The sequence below is a fragment of the Lynx rufus genome, unplaced genomic scaffold (assembly GCF_022079265.1).
Source record: "Lynx rufus isolate CCGP_SWC_20201006 ecotype Redwood Valley unplaced genomic scaffold, mLynRuf1.p SCAF_17, whole genome shotgun sequence".
Classification (NCBI taxonomy): Eukaryota; Metazoa; Chordata; class Mammalia; order Carnivora; family Felidae; genus Lynx; species Lynx rufus.
The window spans coordinates 2,020,794-2,038,653 of record NW_025814831.1 but is presented as its reverse complement, the minus strand read 5'-3'; the positions used below and the strand labels follow the sequence as shown (position 1 = coordinate 2,038,653).

The 17,860-nt window shown below is 61.6% G+C and overlaps 1 protein-coding gene across 1 annotated transcript in view; it reads right to left on the bottom strand.

Moving 5' to 3' along the window:
- Nucleotides 1–17,860, bottom strand: part of AHNAK2 (AHNAK nucleoprotein 2) — a 29,798-nt gene continuing 11,938 nt past the window's right edge. Inside the window, exons 6-9 of the mRNA XM_047079897.1 lie at nucleotides 17,338–17,488; nucleotides 16,880–17,064; nucleotides 9,372–16,736; nucleotides 1–9,329 (exon numbers count right to left, since the gene is read on the bottom strand). Of these exons, the coding sequence (XP_046935853.1) occupies nucleotides 123–9,329; nucleotides 9,372–16,736; nucleotides 16,880–17,064; nucleotides 17,338–17,488 (16,908 nt within the window). The 3' untranslated portion in view covers nucleotides 1–122. The remainder of the gene's footprint in view (nucleotides 9,330–9,371; nucleotides 16,737–16,879; nucleotides 17,065–17,337; nucleotides 17,489–17,860) is intronic.

The following is a 17,860-nucleotide window of genomic DNA, read 5'->3' as shown; positions in this document are numbered from 1 at the left end:
CCGCCGCCCTGCGCCTCAGTCCCGTGGGCCGCGGGACGGGAGCCCCGTGCGCGGCGGGGCCTCTGCCTCGGGATTTCGTTTGGGCGCCCGTCCTCCGGGGAAGGGTCTCCCCTGCCCGGCCCTCATTCGCTGCCGGGCCTGGGCTCCGGGGCCCGGCTGGCGGCTCCGTCCCCCTCCAACAGGATCAGCTCGGTTCTCGCCGCGGAGGCCAGCATCGCCCCGGAGCCTGCGGCCTCCGCCGACCCCCCCCCTTCCTGCTCCTCGGGGGAGAAGCTTTCTCGGGCGTCAAAGAAGGTGCCTGCCTCTTCCTGGAGGTGCTGCTCGGCCGGACCCGCCTCCGCCTCCGCGCTCTTGCTTTTCTTGGTGGGAGACGAGGAGAAGCCCAACCTGGGCAGTCGAAACCAGCCCGCTCTCTCCTGCGGGTGCGGCGGCCGCGCCTCGGGCTGCGTCTGGACCGGAGCGGGCCTCGGGGCGTCGGCCTGGGGGTCAGTGCTGGCCTCGGCGACAGAGGAAGAAAACCCGATGCTGGGGAGCCAAAACCGGAACAGGCCGGAGGACCTTTTACCTTCTGCTTTCGCTCTGGGGGCCCCGTCCTCCTCTGCCAGGGCAGCCGCCGCCTCCCGGCCCTCTTCTGGCGGGAACTCGAGAATTTCCGCGGGCTCCTCGTCAGAACAGCTGTCTGCAGGCCCATGGCCAGAGTGGAGGTCAGAAGGGCAGGCTGGCATTCCCGGCACGTCTCCATCGGGAGAGAGAATTTCAAAGGGCTCTCCGGTGTCAGGCTGCGGGTCTCCAGAAACAGGTCCTGCTCCCGGGGCTGGCTCGTGAAGGCGCCCTCTTGGCCCAGGGTCCGCAGTCACCGCGTGTGCCTGCGACCGAGCGGTGGGCTCAGGGACCCTCCCCTTTAGTAAGGAGAACGCGTAGGAAGGCGTTTGGGCCTCTGACGCAGGGACCTCTGACTCCCGCACGATCCGGGCAGGAAGAGCCTGGGGCTCCGAGAGCTCCGTGTACATGGCTGTCACCGTGCTTTGTACGGCCACCTGCCTGCTCTCGGCCTCCGCGCTCTGAATGTGCACCCTGACCTTACAGATGGGGGCGGCTTCTGAGGAGACGGCCTCGGGCGCCTTCAGGACGCCGGCGTCCCGGGCGCCGGGGCTTTGCCCGAGCAGGGCAGTGTCAGGATGGCTCTGCGGGGACGGCAGCTCTCTGACACGGGGCACGAAAACGTCAGCCTCCGCGCTGGGGGCTGGGAAGCTGAACCTCGGAACCTTTAACTTGGGGAACTGGACAGTGAGCACAGAGTCCTCCCAGACTTGACCCACGTTGACCACGGAAACCTGGGACGGCACGTCGGTACTGGAGGCCCTCAGTCTGACGGGGCCTTCGGGCTGGGGAGGCGGCTCCTCAGGGCCCCCGGCCGGGCCCTGCGCTGCTGCTGTCCCAGCAAGGGGGCGCTGGCCTGCTTCTCCTGGAGGCCCGTGGGGCTCTGCGAGTGTCCCGCACACCCGGAGGGGCAGGGAGCCCGCGCCTGGCCGGACCCTGACCTCGGGAGTGGACACGCCGGCAGCAGGGGCCTGAAGGTCTAGATTCCTCTGCGGAACGTCTGTGTGAGAAGCCTCGATGCCAGTGGCTCCCACGTCGGCACCGGCCTCCAGGGGCCGCGGGCACTTAGTCGTCTCCTCCTCGGACTCAGGAACAGGGACACCCTGACTCCAGACTGTGGCCGGTGCCTGTCCCTCCCCTGGCGCACTGGTGGCAGGCGCGGGCCCCTGAGCCCCCAGCCCTGCAGACCCAGGCCTCTCCTTGGAGGGGCGCCTGAAGCTGGGCAGACGCAGCGCGGGCATTCTAAACCAGCTCTCCCTGGGGCCGGCCGGGGTGACTCCCGCTGGCGCCTCCCGCGCTGGGCTCCCCTCCGTGGGGGAGGCGGCATCTGGGGTTGTCCGGGACGGCTGCAGGGGGACCTCTGTTGAGGGGGCCATCACCTCCCCACGAAGCTGGCTTTGCGAGCTGTCCCCGAGACCGTGCTCTCTGCTGCTGTCTCCAAGGGACGGGCCACGGGTGGACAGGCTCGCCTCCGGCGGGGCCTCGGCGGGTCTGAGCGCATCTTCGACGAAGCCGGCGCCGGGAGCGTGGGCCTGTGTGGGGTGGAGGGTCGCGTCCGCTCCTTCTGGGGGCCCAGCTGCTGCACCTGCACCCCCGCCCCCGCCACTTCCGCCGGCCCCTCCTGTGGAAGCCGTCATTGTGGGAGGTGAGACCTTCAGTAGGGCGAGGGCGGGTGCTCTGACCACCCCCTTCTCTCCCTCCTGCCCAAGACTCACATCTTCACCTGCTGCTGCTGCTGGTGGCAGGGAAACCCCCGGTGGCGGGGCGGCTCCGGGGGCTGCTTTGGACTCCGCCCCCTTTTTGGGGGACCAGCGGAAAGAGGGAAGCTTGACTCTTGGTGCTCTCACAGGACCGCCCCTCCCCTCAGGCTCCGCGTCTCCGGCTGGGGCTTCCCCTCCAGCCACTGCTGATGTCCCCGCGGTGCCCACATGTCCCTCTGCCACCGTGGACACAGAGACACCTGCAGACGGCAACTGACTGCCTGGCAAGGGGAACGCCGTGGCTTCCCTGGCCGAGGAGTGCGGTCCCCACTCAGGGAGGGGAGGGGACAGGGCGGGGACACCCTCTGCAGCTCCGGGCTCCGCCATGCCAGCTGCTGATTGGGGGGATGACAGTTGGAACTTTGGTCGATGAAATTTAGGAAAAGTCACGCGGCCATAAGATTCAGGAAATACGGTGTGCACTGGGCCACTGTGGCCGTCAGGCCGGGACAGCAGAATATTCTCGCTGGATGGGGAGTCCACGGCACCGGCCACGCTGGGCAACTGAGACTCCGCCTGGGACCCAGACAGGCCTACACAGGGCAGCTCGGGGGAGGCGGGGTCACGGGGGATGGTCACCTGGTACTTTGTAAGTGTGACGTCCTCACCCGGAATGAGGCCAGAGGAATCCCCATGGGGACCACTGAGCCAGCCGGGCCGGGACTCCGGCAGGGAAGTTTCAGAAGTACTGGACAGCCCCGGGGACCCGCCATGCGCAGACTCGCTCGGAGGCGAACGCACGGCAACTTCTCCGCCAAAAGCTAAGAACACTTTAGGGGTTTTCCCAGGTGGAGAAAAGACTTTGGGGAGTTTAAAATGGGATTTTTTGCTTTTGCTTCGACCTCCATCTTTCCCAACTGAGAGACCTGCGTCACCTTTGACTGTGACGGCATCCTCATCACGAGCACGTACGACGGGATGCATGGGGCCAGAAGAAGGACTGAGGTCAACATCTTTGGCAATTCCCTCGACAGGTGGAGAGACCAGAGAGGACTTACTACTGGGGTGACCAGAAGAAGAAATGTTGATTTTAGGAACCTTCAACTTGCTTCCTTTAGAAAACAGTTCCAGGTTCCGAGAGGACATATCCACATCTGACTTAGTCCTGGGAGACCGGGCGTCCACGTCCACGCTGGGCAGGGTCACATCCAAGTCGGGGGCCCTCAACTCCCCTCCGACGGTCTTCACGTCCAACTTGGGGCCCTTGATGTCCAACTGGGGCGCCGTAAAGTCCACTTTGGGCATCTTCACGCTGGGCATGTGCGCCTTGGGCACGTGCCCTTTGAGTCCGGCTCCTGCCGAGGGTTCCTGGGGCTCCCCCTCGGGCATTTCGATCTCTGGGAGCTTGTCGGCTACGATGGCAGTCTTGGGTTCTAGGTCAGGAGATGGCAGCTCAACGGTCACATCACTGGACTTGACCTCAGCTTCCATGGAGGGCAGGGAGGCTTCCGCCTGGATCTTGGGCACGGAAACGTCCACCGCGGCTTCCAAGGACTTGCTTGGCGCCGAGGCACCGAAAGATGGCATCTTGAACTTGGGCATTTTGAACTTGCTGTCTCTAGCGGCCACCTCCTTGTCTCCCAGGGTAACGTCACCCTCCAGCTTGGCAGTGGGTCCCTGGACGTCCATCTGCACACTGGGCAGGGTCACTTCCACGTCAGGGGTGCTCACCTCCCCCTTGGGGCCCTTCAGGTCCACCTTGGGTCCTTTGATGTCCAACTTGGGCGCCTTGATGTCCACCTGGGGGGCCTTAAAGTCCACTTTGGGCATCTTCATGCTGGGCATGTGCACCTTGGGCAGGTGCCCTTTGACTCCGGCTCCTGCCGAGGGTTCCTGGAGCTCCCCTTCAGGGATTTGGCCTTCTGGAAGCTTCATGCCCACCATGGCAGTCTTGACCTCTAGGTCGGCAGATGGCAGCTCAACGGTCACATCACTGGTCTTGACCTCAGCTTCCATGGAAGGCAGGGACACTTCCGCCTGGATCTTGGGCAGGGACACGTCCACCGTGGCCTCCAAGGACTTGCTTGGCGCCGAGGCACCGAAAGATGGCATCTTGAACTTGGGCATTTTGAACTTGCTGTCTTTAGCGGCCACCTCCTTGTCTCCCAGGGTAACGTCACCCTCCAACTTGGCCGTGGGTGCCTGGACGTCCACGTCTGCGCTGGGCAGGGTCACATCCACGTCGGGCGCACTCACCTCCCCTTTTGGGCCCTTCAGGTCCACCTTGGGCCCTTTGATGTCCACCTGGGGGACCTTCATGTCGAACTTGGGCCCCTTGATGTCCACTTGGGGTGACTTAAAGTCCACTTTGGGCATCTTCATGCTGGGCATGTGCACCTTGGGCAGGTGCCCTTTGACTCCGGCTCCTGCCGAGGGTTCCTGGAGCTCCCCTTCAGGGATGTGGCCTTCTGGAAGCTTCATGCCCACCATGGCAGTCTTGACCTCTAGGTCGGCAGATGGCAGCTCAACGGTCACATCACTGGTCTTGACCTCAGCTTCCATGGAGGGCAGGGACGCTTCCGCCTGGATCTTGGGCAGGGACACGTCCACCGCGGCATCCAAGGACTTGCTTGGCGCCGAGGCACCAAAGGATGGCATCTTGAACTTGGGCATTTTGAACTTGCTGTCTCTAGCGGTCACCTCCTTGTCTCCCAGGGTAACGTCAGCCTCCAACTTGGCCGTGGGTGCCTGGACATCCATCTCCACACTGGGCAGGGTCACATCCACGTCAGGGGCGCTCACCTCCCCTTTGGGTCCTTTGATATCCACTTTGGGCCCCTTGATGTCCACCTGGGGGGCTTTGATGTCCACTTTGGGCATCTTGATGCTGGGCATGTGCACCTTGGGCAGGTGCCCTTTGAACCCGGCTCCTGCTGAGGGCTCCTGGAGCTCTCCCTCGGGCACCTGAACATCAGGGAGCTTCTGGCCCACCGTGGAAGTCTTGAGTTCTAGGTCAGCAGATGGCAGCTCAACGGTCACATCACTGGTCTTCACCTCAGCTTCCATGGAAGGCAGGGACGCTTCCGCCTGGATCTTGGGCACGGAAACGTCCACCGCGGCCTCCAAGGACTTGCTTGGCGCCGAGGCACCGAAGGAAGGCATCTTGAACTTGGGCATTTTGAACTTGCTGTCTCTAGCGGCCACCTCCTTGTCTCCCAGGGTAACGTCACCCTCCAGCTTGGCAGTGGGTCCCTGGACGTCCATCTGCACACTGGGCAGGGTCACTTCCACGTCAGGGGTGCTCACCTCCCCCTTGGGGCCCTTCAGGTCCACCTTGGGCCCTTTGATGTCCAACTTGGGCGCCTTGATGTCCACCTGGGGGGCCTTAAAGTCCACTTTGGGCATCTTCATGCTGGGCATGTGCACCTTGGGCAGGTGCCCTTTGACTCCGGCTCCTGCCGAGGGTTCCTGGAGCTCCCCTTCAGGGATTTGGCCTTCTGGAAGCTTCATGCCCACCATGGCAGTCTTGACCTCTAGGTCGGCAGATGGCAGCTCAACGGTCACATCACTGGTCTTGACCTCAGCTTCCATGGAAGGCAGGGACACTTCCGCCTGGATCTTGGGCAGGGACACGTCCACCGCGGCCTCCAAGGACTTGCTTGGCGCCGAGGCACCGAAAGATGGCATCTTGAACTTGGGCATTTTGAACTTGCTGTCTCTAGCGGCCACCTCCTTGTCTCCCAGGGTGACGTCACCCTCCAACTTGGCCGTGGGTGCCTGGACGTCCACGTCTGCGCTGGGCAGGGTCACATCCACGTCGGGCGCACTCACCTCCCCTTTTGGGCCCTTCAGGTCCACCTTGGGCCCTTTGATGTCCACCTGGGGGACCTTCATGTCGAACTTGGGCCCCTTGATGTCCACTTGGGGTGCCTTAAAGTCCACTTTGGGCATCTTCATGCTGGGCATGTGCACCTTGGGCAGGTGCCCTTTGACTCCGGCTCCTGCTGAAGGTTCCTGGAGCTCCCCTTCAGGGATGTGGCCTTCTGGAAGCTTCATGCCCACCATGGCAGTCTTGACCTCTAGGTCGGCAGATGGCAGCTCAACGGTCACATCACTGGTCTTGACCTCAGCTTCCATGGAGGGCAGGGACGCTTCCGCCTGGATCTTGGGCAGGGACACGTCCACCGCGGCATCCAAGGACTTGCTTGGCGCCGAGGCACCAAAGGATGGCATCTTGAACTTGGGCATTTTGAACTTGCTGTCTCTAGCGGTCACCTCCTTGTCTCCCAGGGTAACGTCAGCCTCCAACTTGGCCGTGGGTGCCTGGACATCCATCTCCACACTGGGCAGGGTCACATCCACGTCAGGGGCGCTCACCTCCCCTTTGGGTCCTTTGATATCCACTTTGGGCCCCTTGATGTCCACCTGGGGGGCTTTGATGTCCACTTTGGGCATCTTGATGCTGGGCATGTGCACCTTGGGCAGGTGCCCTTTGAACCCGGCTCCTGCTGAGGGCTCCTGGAGCTCTCCCTCGGGCACCTGAACATCAGGGAGCTTCTGGCCCACCGTGGAAGTCTTGAGTTCTAGGTCAGCAGATGGCAGCTCAACGGTCACATCACTGGTCTTCACCTCAGCTTCCATGGAAGGCAGGGACGCTTCCGCCTGGATCTTGGGCACGGAAACGTCCACCGCGGCCTCCAAGGACTTGCTTGGCGCCGAGGCACCGAAGGAAGGCATCTTGAACTTGGGCATTTTGAACTTGCTGTCTCTAGCGGCCACCTCCTTGTCTCCCAGGGTAACGTCACCCTCCAGCTTGGCAGTGGGTCCCTGGACGTCCATCTGCACACTGGGCAGGGTCACTTCCACGTCAGGGGCGCTCACCTCCCCCTTGGGGCCCTTCAGGTCCACCTTGGGCCCTTTGATGTCCAACTTGGGCGCCTTGATGTCCACCTGGGGGGCCTTAAAGTCCACTTTGGGCATCTTCATGCTGGGCATGTGCACCTTGGGCAGGTGCCCTTTGACTCCGGCTCCTGCCGAGGGTTCCTGGAGCTCCCCTTCAGGGATTTGGCCTTCTGGAAGCTTCATGCCCACCATGGCAGTCTTGACCTCTAGGTCGGCAGATGGCAGCTCAACGGTCACATCAGTGGTCTTGACCTCAGCTTCCATGGAAGGCAGGGACACTTCCGCCTGGATCTTGGGCAGGGACACGTCCACCGCGGCCTCCAAGGACTTGCTTGGCGCCGAGGCACCGAAAGATGGCATCTTGAACTTGGGCATTTTGAACTTGCTGTCTCTAGCGGCCACCTCCTTGTCTCCCAGGGTGACGTCACCCTCCAACTTGGCCGTGGGTGCCTGGACGTCCACGTCTGCGCTGGGCAGGGTCACATCCACGTCGGGCGCACTCACCTCCCCTTTTGGGCCCTTCAGGTCCACCTTGGGCCCTTTGATGTCCACCTGGGGGACCTTCATGTCGAACTTGGGCCCCTTGATGTCCACTTGGGGTGCCTTAAAGTCCACTTTGGGCATCTTCATGCTGGGCATGTGCACCTTGGGCAGGTGCCCTTTGACTCCGGCTCCTGCTGAAGGTTCCTGGAGCTCCCCTTCAGGGATGTGGCCTTCTGGAAGCTTCATGCTCACCATGGCAGTCTTGACCTCTAGGTCGGCAGATGGCAGCTCAACGGTCACATCACTGGTCTTGACCTCAGCTTCCATGGAGGGCAGGGACGCTTCCGCCTGGATCTTGGGCAGGGACACGTCCACCGCGGCATCCAAGGACTTGCTTGGCGCCGAGGCACCAAAGGATGGCATCTTGAACTTGGGCATTTTGAACTTGCTGTCTCTAGCGGTCACCTCCTTGTCTCCCAGGGTAACGTCAGCCTCCAACTTGGCCGTGGGTGCCTGGACATCCATCTCCACACTGGGCAGGGTCACATCCACGTCAGGGGCGCTCACCTCCCCTTTGGGTCCTTTGATATCCACTTTGGGCCCCTTGATGTCCACCTGGGGGGCTTTGATGTCCACTTTGGGCATCTTGATGCTGGGCATGTGCACCTTGGGCAGGTGCCCTTTGAACCCGGCTCCTGCTGAGGGCTCCTGGAGCTCTCCCTCGGGCACCTGAACATCAGGGAGCTTCTGGCCCACCGTGGAAGTCTTGAGTTCTAGGTCAGCAGATGGCAGCTCAACGGTCACATCACTGGTCTTCACCTCAGCTTCCATGGAAGGCAGGGACGCTTCCGCCTGGATCTTGGGCACGGAAACGTCCACCGCGGCCTCCAAGGACTTGCTTGGCGCCGAGGCACCGAAGGAAGGCATCTTGAACTTGGGCATTTTGAACTTGCTGTCTCTAGCGGCCACCTCCTTGTCTCCCAGGGTAACGTCACCCTCCAGCTTGGCAGTGGGTCCCTGGACGTCCATCTGCACACTGGGCAGGGTCACTTCCACGTCAGGGGCGCTCACCTCCCCCTTGGGGCCCTTCAGGTCCACCTTGGGCCCTTTGATGTCCAACTTGGGCGCCTTGATGTCCACCTGGGGGGCCTTAAAGTCCACTTTGGGCATCTTCATGCTGGGCATGTGCACCTTGGGCAGGTGCCCTTTGACTCCGGCTCCTGCCGAGGGTTCCTGGAGCTCCCCTTCAGGGATGTGGCCTTCTGGAAGCTTCATGCCCACCATGGCAGTCTTGACCTCTAGGTCGGCAGATGGCAGCTCAACGGTCACATCACTGGTCTTGACCTCAGCTTCCATGGAAGGCAGGGACACTTCCGCCTGGATCTTGGGCAGGGACACGTCCACCGCGGCCTCCAAGGACTTGCTTGGCGCCGAGGCACCGAAAGATGGCATCTTGAACTTGGGCATTTTGAACTTGCTGTCTCTAGCGGCCACCTCCTTGTCTCCCAGGGTGACGTCACCCTCCAACTTGGCCGTGGGTGCCTGGACGTCCACGTCTGCGCTGGGCAGGGTCACATCCACGTCGGGCGCACTCACCTCCCCTTTTGGGCCCTTCAGGTCCACCTTGGGCCCTTTGATGTCCACCTGGGGGACCTTCATGTCGAACTTGGGCCCCTTGATGTCCACTTGGGGTGACTTAAAGTCCACTTTGGGCATCTTCATGCTGGGCATGTGCACCTTGGGCAGGTGCCCTTTGACTCCGGCTCCTGCTGAAGGTTCCTGGAGCTCCCCTTCAGGGATGTGGCCTTCTGGAAGCTTCATGCCCACCATGGCAGTCTTGACCTCTAGGTCGGCAGATGGCAGCTCAACGGTCACATCACTGGTCTTGACCTCAGCTTCCATGGAGGGCAGGGACGCTTCCGCCTGGATCTTGGGCAGGGACACGTCCACCGCGGCATCCAAGGACTTGCTTGGCGCCGAGGCACCAAAGGATGGCATCTTGAACTTGGGCATTTTGAACTTGCTGTCTCTAGCGGTCACCTCCTTGTCTCCCAGGGTAACGTCAGCCTCCAACTTGGCCGTGGGTGCCTGGACATCCATCTCCACACTGGGCAGGGTCACATCCACGTCAGGGGCGCTCACCTCCCCTTTGGGTCCTTTGATATCCACTTTGGGCCCCTTGATGTCCACCTGGGGGGCTTTGATGTCCACTTTGGGCATCTTGATGCTGGGCATGTGCACCTTGGGCAGGTGCCCTTTGAACCCGGCTCCTGCTGAGGGCTCCTGGAGCTCTCCCTCGGGCACCTGAACATCAGGGAGCTTCTGGCCCACCGTGGAAGTCTTGAGTTCTAGGTCAGCAGATGGCAGCTCAACGGTCACATCACTGGTCTTCACCTCAGCTTCCATGGAAGGCAGGGACGCTTCCGCCTGGATCTTGGGCACAGAAACGTCCACCGCGGCCTCCAAGGACTTGCTTGGCGCCGAGGCACCGAAAGATGGCATCTTGAACTTGGGCATTTTGAACTTGCTGTCTCTAGCGGCCACCTCCTTGTCTCCCAGGGTAACGTCACCCTCCAGCTTGGCAGTGGGTCCCTGGACGTCCATCTGCACACTGGGCAGGGTCACTTCCACGTCAGGGGCGCTCACCTCCCCTTTGGGGCCCTTCAGGTCCACCTTGGGCCCTTTGATGTCCAACTTGGGCGCCTTGATGTCCACCTGGGGGGCCTTAAAGTCCACTTTGGGCATCTTCATGCTGGGCATGTGCACCTTGGGCAGGTGCCCTTTGACTCCGGCTCCTGCTGAAGGTTCCTGGAGCTCCCCTTCAGGGATGTGGCCTTCTGGAAGCTTCATGCCCACCATGGCAGTCTTGACCTCTAGGTCGGCAGATGGCAGCTCAACGGTCACATCACTGGTCTTGACCTCAGCTTCCATGGAGGGCAGGGACGCTTCCGCCTGGATCTTGGGCAGGGACACGTCCACCGCGGCATCCAAGGACTTGCTTGGCGCCGAGGCACCAAAGGATGGCATCTTGAACTTGGGCATTTTGAACTTGCTGTCTCTAGCGGTCACCTCCTTGTCTCCCAGGGTAACGTCAGCCTCCAACTTGGCCGTGGGTGCCTGGACATCCATCTCCACACTGGGCAGGGTCACATCCACGTCAGGGGCGCTCACCTCCCCTTTGGGTCCTTTGATATCCACTTTGGGCCCCTTGATGTCCACCTGGGGGGCTTTGATGTCCACTTTGGGCATCTTGATGCTGGGCATGTGCACCTTGGGCAGGTGCCCTTTGAACCCGGCTCCTGCTGAGGGCTCCTGGAGCTCTCCCTCGGGCACCTGAACATCAGGGAGCTTCTGGCCCACCGTGGAAGTCTTGAGTTCTAGGTCAGCAGATGGCAGCTCAACGGTCACATCACTGGTCTTCACCTCAGCTTCCATGGAAGGCAGGGACGCTTCCGCCTGGATCTTGGGCACGGAAACGTCCACCGCGGCCTCCAAGGACTTGCTTGGCGCTGAGGCACCGAAGGAAGGCATCTTGAACTTGGGCATTTTGAACTTGCTGTCTCTAGCGGCCACCTCCTTGTCTCCCAGGGTAACGTCACCCTCCAGCTTGGCAGTGGGTCCCTGGACGTCCATCTGCACACTGGGCAGGGTCACTTCCACGTCAGGGGTGCTCACCTCCCCCTTGGGGCCCTTCAGGTCCACCTTGGGCCCTTTGATGTCCAACTTGGGCGCCTTGATGTCCACCTGGGGGGCCTTAAAGTCCACTTTGGGCATCTTCATGCTGGGCATGTGCACCTTGGGCAGGTGCCCTTTGACTCCGGCTCCTGCCGAGGGTTCCTGGAGCTCCCCTTCAGGGATTTGGCCTTCTGGAAGCTTCATGCCCACCATGGCAGTCTTGACCTCTAGGTCGGCAGATGGCAGCTCAACGGTCACATCACTGGTCTTGACCTCAGCTTCCATGGAAGGCAGGGACACTTCCGCCTGGATCTTGGGCAGGGACACGTCCACCGCGGCCTCCAAGGACTTGCTTGGCGCCGAGGCACCGAAAGATGGCATCTTGAACTTGGGCATTTTGAACTTGCTGTCTCTAGCGGCCACCTCCTTGTCTCCCAGGGTGACGTCACCCTCCAACTTGGCCGTGGGTGCCTGGACGTCCACGTCTGCGCTGGGCAGGGTCACATCCACGTCGGGCGCACTCACCTCCCCTTTTGGGCCCTTCAGGTCCACCTTGGGCCCTTTGATGTCCACCTGGGGGACCTTCATGTCGAACTTGGGCCCCTTGATGTCCACTTGGGGTGCCTTAAAGTCCACTTTGGGCATCTTCATGCTGGGCATGTGCACCTTGGGCAGGTGCCCTTTGACTCCGGCTCCTGCTGAAGGTTCCTGGAGCTCCCCTTCAGGGATGTGGCCTTCTGGAAGCTTCATGCCCACCATGGCAGTCTTGACCTCTAGGTCGGCAGATGGCAGCTCAACGGTCACATCACTGGTCTTGACCTCAGCTTCCATGGAGGGCAGGGACGCTTCCGCCTGGATCTTGGGCAGGGACACGTCCACCGCGGCATCCAAGGACTTGCTTGGCGCCGAGGCACCAAAGGATGGCATCTTGAACTTGGGCATTTTGAACTTGCTGTCTCTAGCGGTCACCTCCTTGTCTCCCAGGGTAACGTCAGCCTCCAACTTGGCCGTGGGTGCCTGGACATCCATCTCCACACTGGGCAGGGTCACATCCACGTCAGGGGCGCTCACCTCCCCTTTGGGTCCTTTGATATCCACTTTGGGCCCCTTGATGTCCACCTGGGGGGCTTTGATGTCCACTTTGGGCATCTTGATGCTGGGCATGTGCACCTTGGGCAGGTGCCCTTTGAACCCGGCTCCTGCTGAGGGCTCCTGGAGCTCTCCCTCGGGCACCTGAACATCAGGGAGCTTCTGGCCCACCGTGGAAGTCTTGAGTTCTAGGTCAGCAGATGGCAGCTCAACGGTCACATCACTGGTCTTCACCTCAGCTTCCATGGAAGGCAGGGACGCTTCCGCCTGGATCTTGGGCACGGAAACGTCCACCGCGGCCTCCAAGGACTTGCTTGGCGCCGAGGCACCGAAAGATGGCATCTTGAACTTGGGCATTTTGAACTTGCTGTCTCTAGCGGCCACCTCCTTGTCTCCCAGGGTAACGTCACCCTCCAGCTTGGCAGTGGGTCCCTGGACGTCCATCTGCACACTGGGCAGGGTCACTTCCACGTCAGGGGCGCTCACCTCCCCTTTGGGGCCCTTCAGGTCCACCTTGGGCCCTTTGATGTCCAACTTGGGTGCCTTGATGTCCACCTGGGGGGCCTTAAAGTCCACTTTGGGCATCTTCATGCTGGGCATGTGCACCTTGGGCAGGTGCCCTTTGACTCCGGCTCCTGCTGAAGGTTCCTGGAGCTCCCCTTCAGGGATGTGGCCTTCTGGAAGCTTCATGCCCACCATGGAAGTCTTGACCTCTAGGTCGGCAGATGGCAGCTCAACGGTCACATCACTGGTCTTGACCTCAGCTTCCATGGAGGGCAGGGACGCTTCCGCCTGGATCTTGGGCAGGGACACGTCCACCGCGGCATCCAAGGACTTGCTTGGCGCCGAGGCACCAAAGGATGGCATCTTGAACTCGGGCATTTTGAACTTGCTGTCTCTAGCGGTCACCTCCTTGTCTCCCAGGGTAACGTCAGCCTCCAACTTGGCCGTGGGTGCCTGGACATCCATCTCCACACTGGGCAGGGTCACATCCACGTCAGGGGCGCTCACCTCCCCTTTGGGTCCTTTGATATCCACTTTGGGCCCCTTGATGTCCACCTGGGGGGCTTTGATGTCCACTTTGGGCATCTTGATGCTGGGCATGTGCACCTTGGGCAGGTGCCCTTTGAACCCGGCTCCTGCTGAGGGCTCCTGGAGCTCTCCCTCGGGCACCTGAACATCAGGGAGCTTCTGGCCCACCGTGGAAGTCTTGAGTTCTAGGTCAGCAGATGGCAGCTCAACGGTCACATCACTGGTCTTCACCTCAGCTTCCATGGAAGGCAGGGACGCTTCCGCCTGGATCTTGGGCACGGAAACGTCCACCGCGGCCTCCAAGGACTTGCTTGGCGCCGAGGCACCGAAGGAAGGCATCTTGAACTTGGGCATTTTGAACTTGCTGTCTCTAGCGGCCACCTCCTTGTCTCCCAGGGTAACGTCACCCTCCAGCTTGGCAGTGGGTCCCTGGACGTCCATCTGCACACTGGGCAGGGTCACTTCCACGTCAGGGGCGCTCACCTCCCCTTTGGGGCCCTTCAGGTCCACCTTGGGCCCTTTGATGTCCAACTTGGGCGCCTTGATGTCCACCTGGGGGGCCTTAAAGTCCACTTTGGGCATCTTCATGCTGGGCATGTGCACCTTGGGCAGGTGCCCTTTGACTCCGGCTCCTGCCGAGGGTTCCTGGAGCTCCCCTTCAGGGATTTGGCCTTCTGGAAGCTTCATGCCCACCATGGCAGTCTTGACCTCTAGGTCGGCAGATGGCAGCTCAACGGTCACATCACTGGTCTTGACCTCAGCTTCCATGGAAGGCAGGGACACTTCCGCCTGGATCTTGGGCAGGGACACGTCCACCGCGGCCTCCAAGGACTTGCTTGGCGCCGAGGCACCGAAAGATGGCATCTTGAACTTGGGCATTTTGAACTTGCTGTCTCTAGCGGCCACCTCCTTGTCTCCCAGGGTGACGTCACCCTCCAACTTGGCCGTGGGTGCCTGGACGTCCACGTCTGCGCTGGGCAGGGTCACATCCATGTCGGGCGCACTCACCTCCCCTTTTGGGCCCTTCAGGTCCACCTTGGGCCCTTTGATGTCCACCTGGGGGACCTTCATGTTGAACTTGGGTCCCTTGATGTCCACTTGGGGTGCCTTAAAGTCCACTTTGGGCATCTTCATGCTGGGCATGTGCACCTTGGGCAGGTGCCCTTTGACTCCGGCTCCTGCTGAAGGTTCCTGGAGCTCCCCTTCAGGGATGTGGCCTTCTGGAAGCTTCATGCCCACCATGGCAGTCTTGACCTCTTGGTCGGCAGATGGCAGCTCAACGGTCACATCACTGGTCTTGACCTCAGCTTCCATGGAGGGCAGGGACGCTTCCGCCTGGATCTTGGGCAGGGACACGTCCACCACGGCTTCCAAGGACTTGCTTGGCGCCGAGGCACCAAAGGATGGCATCTTGAACTTGGGCATTTTGAACTTGCTGTCTCTAGCGGTCACCTCCTTTTCTCCCAGGGTAACGTCAGCCTCCAACTTGGCCGTGGGTGCCTGGACATCCATCTCCACACTGGGCAGGGTCACATCCACGTCAGGGGCGCTCACCTCCCCTTTGGGTCCTTTGATATCCACTTTGGGCCCCTTGATGTCCACCTGGGGGGCTTTGATGTCCACTTTGGGCATCTTGATGCTGGGCATGTGCACCTTGGGCAGGTGCCCTTTGAACCCGGCTCCTGCTGAGGGCTCCTGGAGCTCTCCCTCGGGCACCTGAACATCAGGGAGCTTCTGGCCCACCGTGGAAGTCTTGAGTTCTAGGTCGGCAGATGGCAGCTCAACGGTCACATCACTGGTCTTCACCTCAGCTTCCATGGAAGGCAGGGACGCTTCCGCCTGGATCTTGGGCACGGAAACGTCCACCGCGGCCTCCAAGGACTTGCTTGGCGCTGAGGCACCGAAGGAAGGCATCTTGAACTTGGGCATTTTGAACTTGCTGTCTCTGGCGGCCACCTCCCTTTCTCCCAGGGTAAAATCGGCTTGAGTTGTGTGAACACCCTCTCTTTCTCTCTCTGTGGCTCCTGAGTCTAGCTCAGGTGTGTCTAATTTTGTTTTTTCGCGTTCTGACTGTTTGACTCCGGCACCTGTCTGTGCTGTCCAAGTGGTGAGCGTGCTCTCCATTTCTCTGTCCTGTTCCTGACCCGATTTTATGTCCTTTCCTGGAGACCATCCGAATGAGGGTGTTTTGAATTTGAACCTAGTTTTCCTCTCCTGTCTGCCCTGTGCGTGTGTGTCCCCGTCTTCGTCGTGTGCCTCTCCGTGCCCTGCCTCAGCTCCCTCTGCTCCTCCTTCCTCCCGTTCTGTCAGGGGCCCTGCAGGCTTTCCGGCCACCTGTGGCCCCGGTCTGTGGTCAGGCTGCTGTTTCAAGCCCGTGGCCTCAGCTGTAGGACCTCCGTGTCTGGGTCCCTGCAGTCGTGCTGCTGTGCCCGCTCCTCTGTCTGGCACTGTTTCTTTGCAGAATTCAAAGCTGGGCGTTTTGACATCGGGTATTTGGATTTGGAACTCCGGCTGGCGGGCCTGTGTGTCCACTTTGCCTTGCAGAGCCGATGTGGCAGTCCCAGTTTCTGGGCCCTGGACTGCTTCTCTGTGGCCGTCCCCACCTGGCTTTGGGCCTGAGTCCATCCCGGGTTTCCCGTCTGACACAGAGTCGACCTGGTCCTTCGCTTCCTTTGTCTTTCTTCGGCGCCTGGGTGCCTCGCTGGCTCCGTCCCCCAAGGCTCCCTCGCTGGGGCGGCCTGGCTCCACGGGTTGCTGGGCAGTGAGAGCTGATGTCCCCTCTGGTCCCTCCACCGTCCTGTCTGTGCTGGCCTTGGCGCCCTCTTGGCTGTCATCCCAGGATGCTGCCTCCTCTAGGACCCCGGACTGGACCTCTGTGCTCGGCCTCGCCCCCGGTGTTGGACCCTTCCCTGAGCCCACTCTGAATCGCAGGTTCAGGAACCTTCTCCTCCGCTGGCCGTCCGGTCCCGCCTTCTGCTCCTGCTCCTCTGTTGGGAGCTGGGCCTCTGTGTCTGTGCTCGTGGGGGACATGTCAGGTGGGTGTCCTCGCTCACAGGCCTCTGAAGAGCTGTGTGACCTCCGCGGCCCTGACCTGGGCTTGGTCTTTATTGACTGGAATTTGGGCCAGGAGAGCCTCTCGTTTTGGGACGGCCTGCCCCTGCCCTCCCTGGGCTTGGAGATCAGTCTCTCCTTGTCTCCACTTCCTTCCACAGTCTTCGTGGGGGTCTCTGTGCACCCATCGGCGACATCTTTGTCCTGAAATACAAGGACAGGGAGCGTGGCAGCAGTAGCATGGGAATTCTAGGGCCCTGGGCTCACAGGACAGATGCGGGAGGGGAGGGCGCCCCCCACTCAGCCTCGGCCCCGGGAGCAGGGCGGTCGGTGGGGCCCAGCCTCACCTGCATCTCACTGTCCTTGTGGCCGGGCTGAGCGCCACCGGAGACCCCTTCCTCATCCCCTGCGGCAGGACGTTTCCGTCTGACTTGGAATTGAACCTTGTAAGGCTCTGAGTACTGAAGAATTTTGAGAGCGTCTTCATATTTAATGTTGTCAAAGAATATGGTTGCACTGAGCAGCTGATCACCTAGACAAACACAGAGTGGGCCCTTGGCCTCAGTTTCCCCGCTCTCGCCCTTCCTTCCAGAGATACAGGGGTGTGTGAGAGGGGCCCCTGACGGGGAGCCCGGCCCACCCTGCACGGAGCCCTGCGTGGGAAGGAGGCCACCCAGCCGCACAGAGAGCAAGCCCGGCTCAGCCCGAAAGGGCCTGGCGGGGTCCTCGGGGGCGTCCTGAGCCCCGGGGCCCTCCCGTCCTGGTGGGACCCATGGGGACCGCAGGGGTGGGGCGGCCAGGGCACCTTCTCTTAGGCTGAAGAGCTTGGCGGCGGAGGAGTCCTTCAGCACTTGCTTGACGAAAATCCCTCGGTCCCCGCCCCCTGTGACGCTGTAGCCGCTGGCTCCGGCCTCCACGTCTGTCCTCAGCGTCACCTCTGTCGCCTCCTGCACGGACTGGATCAGAAGCACACAGGGGCCGTGGCGACCATCGGCTTGTGCCGCTGTGGCCATCGGTGCTGGGAGCCCCCCTGCCCTGCACACGGGGACCCCAGAGTCCCGCCCCTCATCCAGGTGACGGGGGGAAGAGGAGGAGCCCCCAGCCAGAGCCCAGGCTGTGTGTCCGAGCTCCGGAGGAAGCCAGCTGCAAGCCACTTCCGGTGGGCCTCCTCGTACCCCCACCCCCACCCGCCAGGACTCGGGGGCAGCCCCGTAGGCCCAACGGGGCCGAGGAGGCTGGCCTTCCGGCTGGGCGGCCAAAGTCTCGTTCCTTCTTCACACACTCCGGCAGCGACGACGTGCAGCGTGGCTGATACTCTCTGAGGAGCC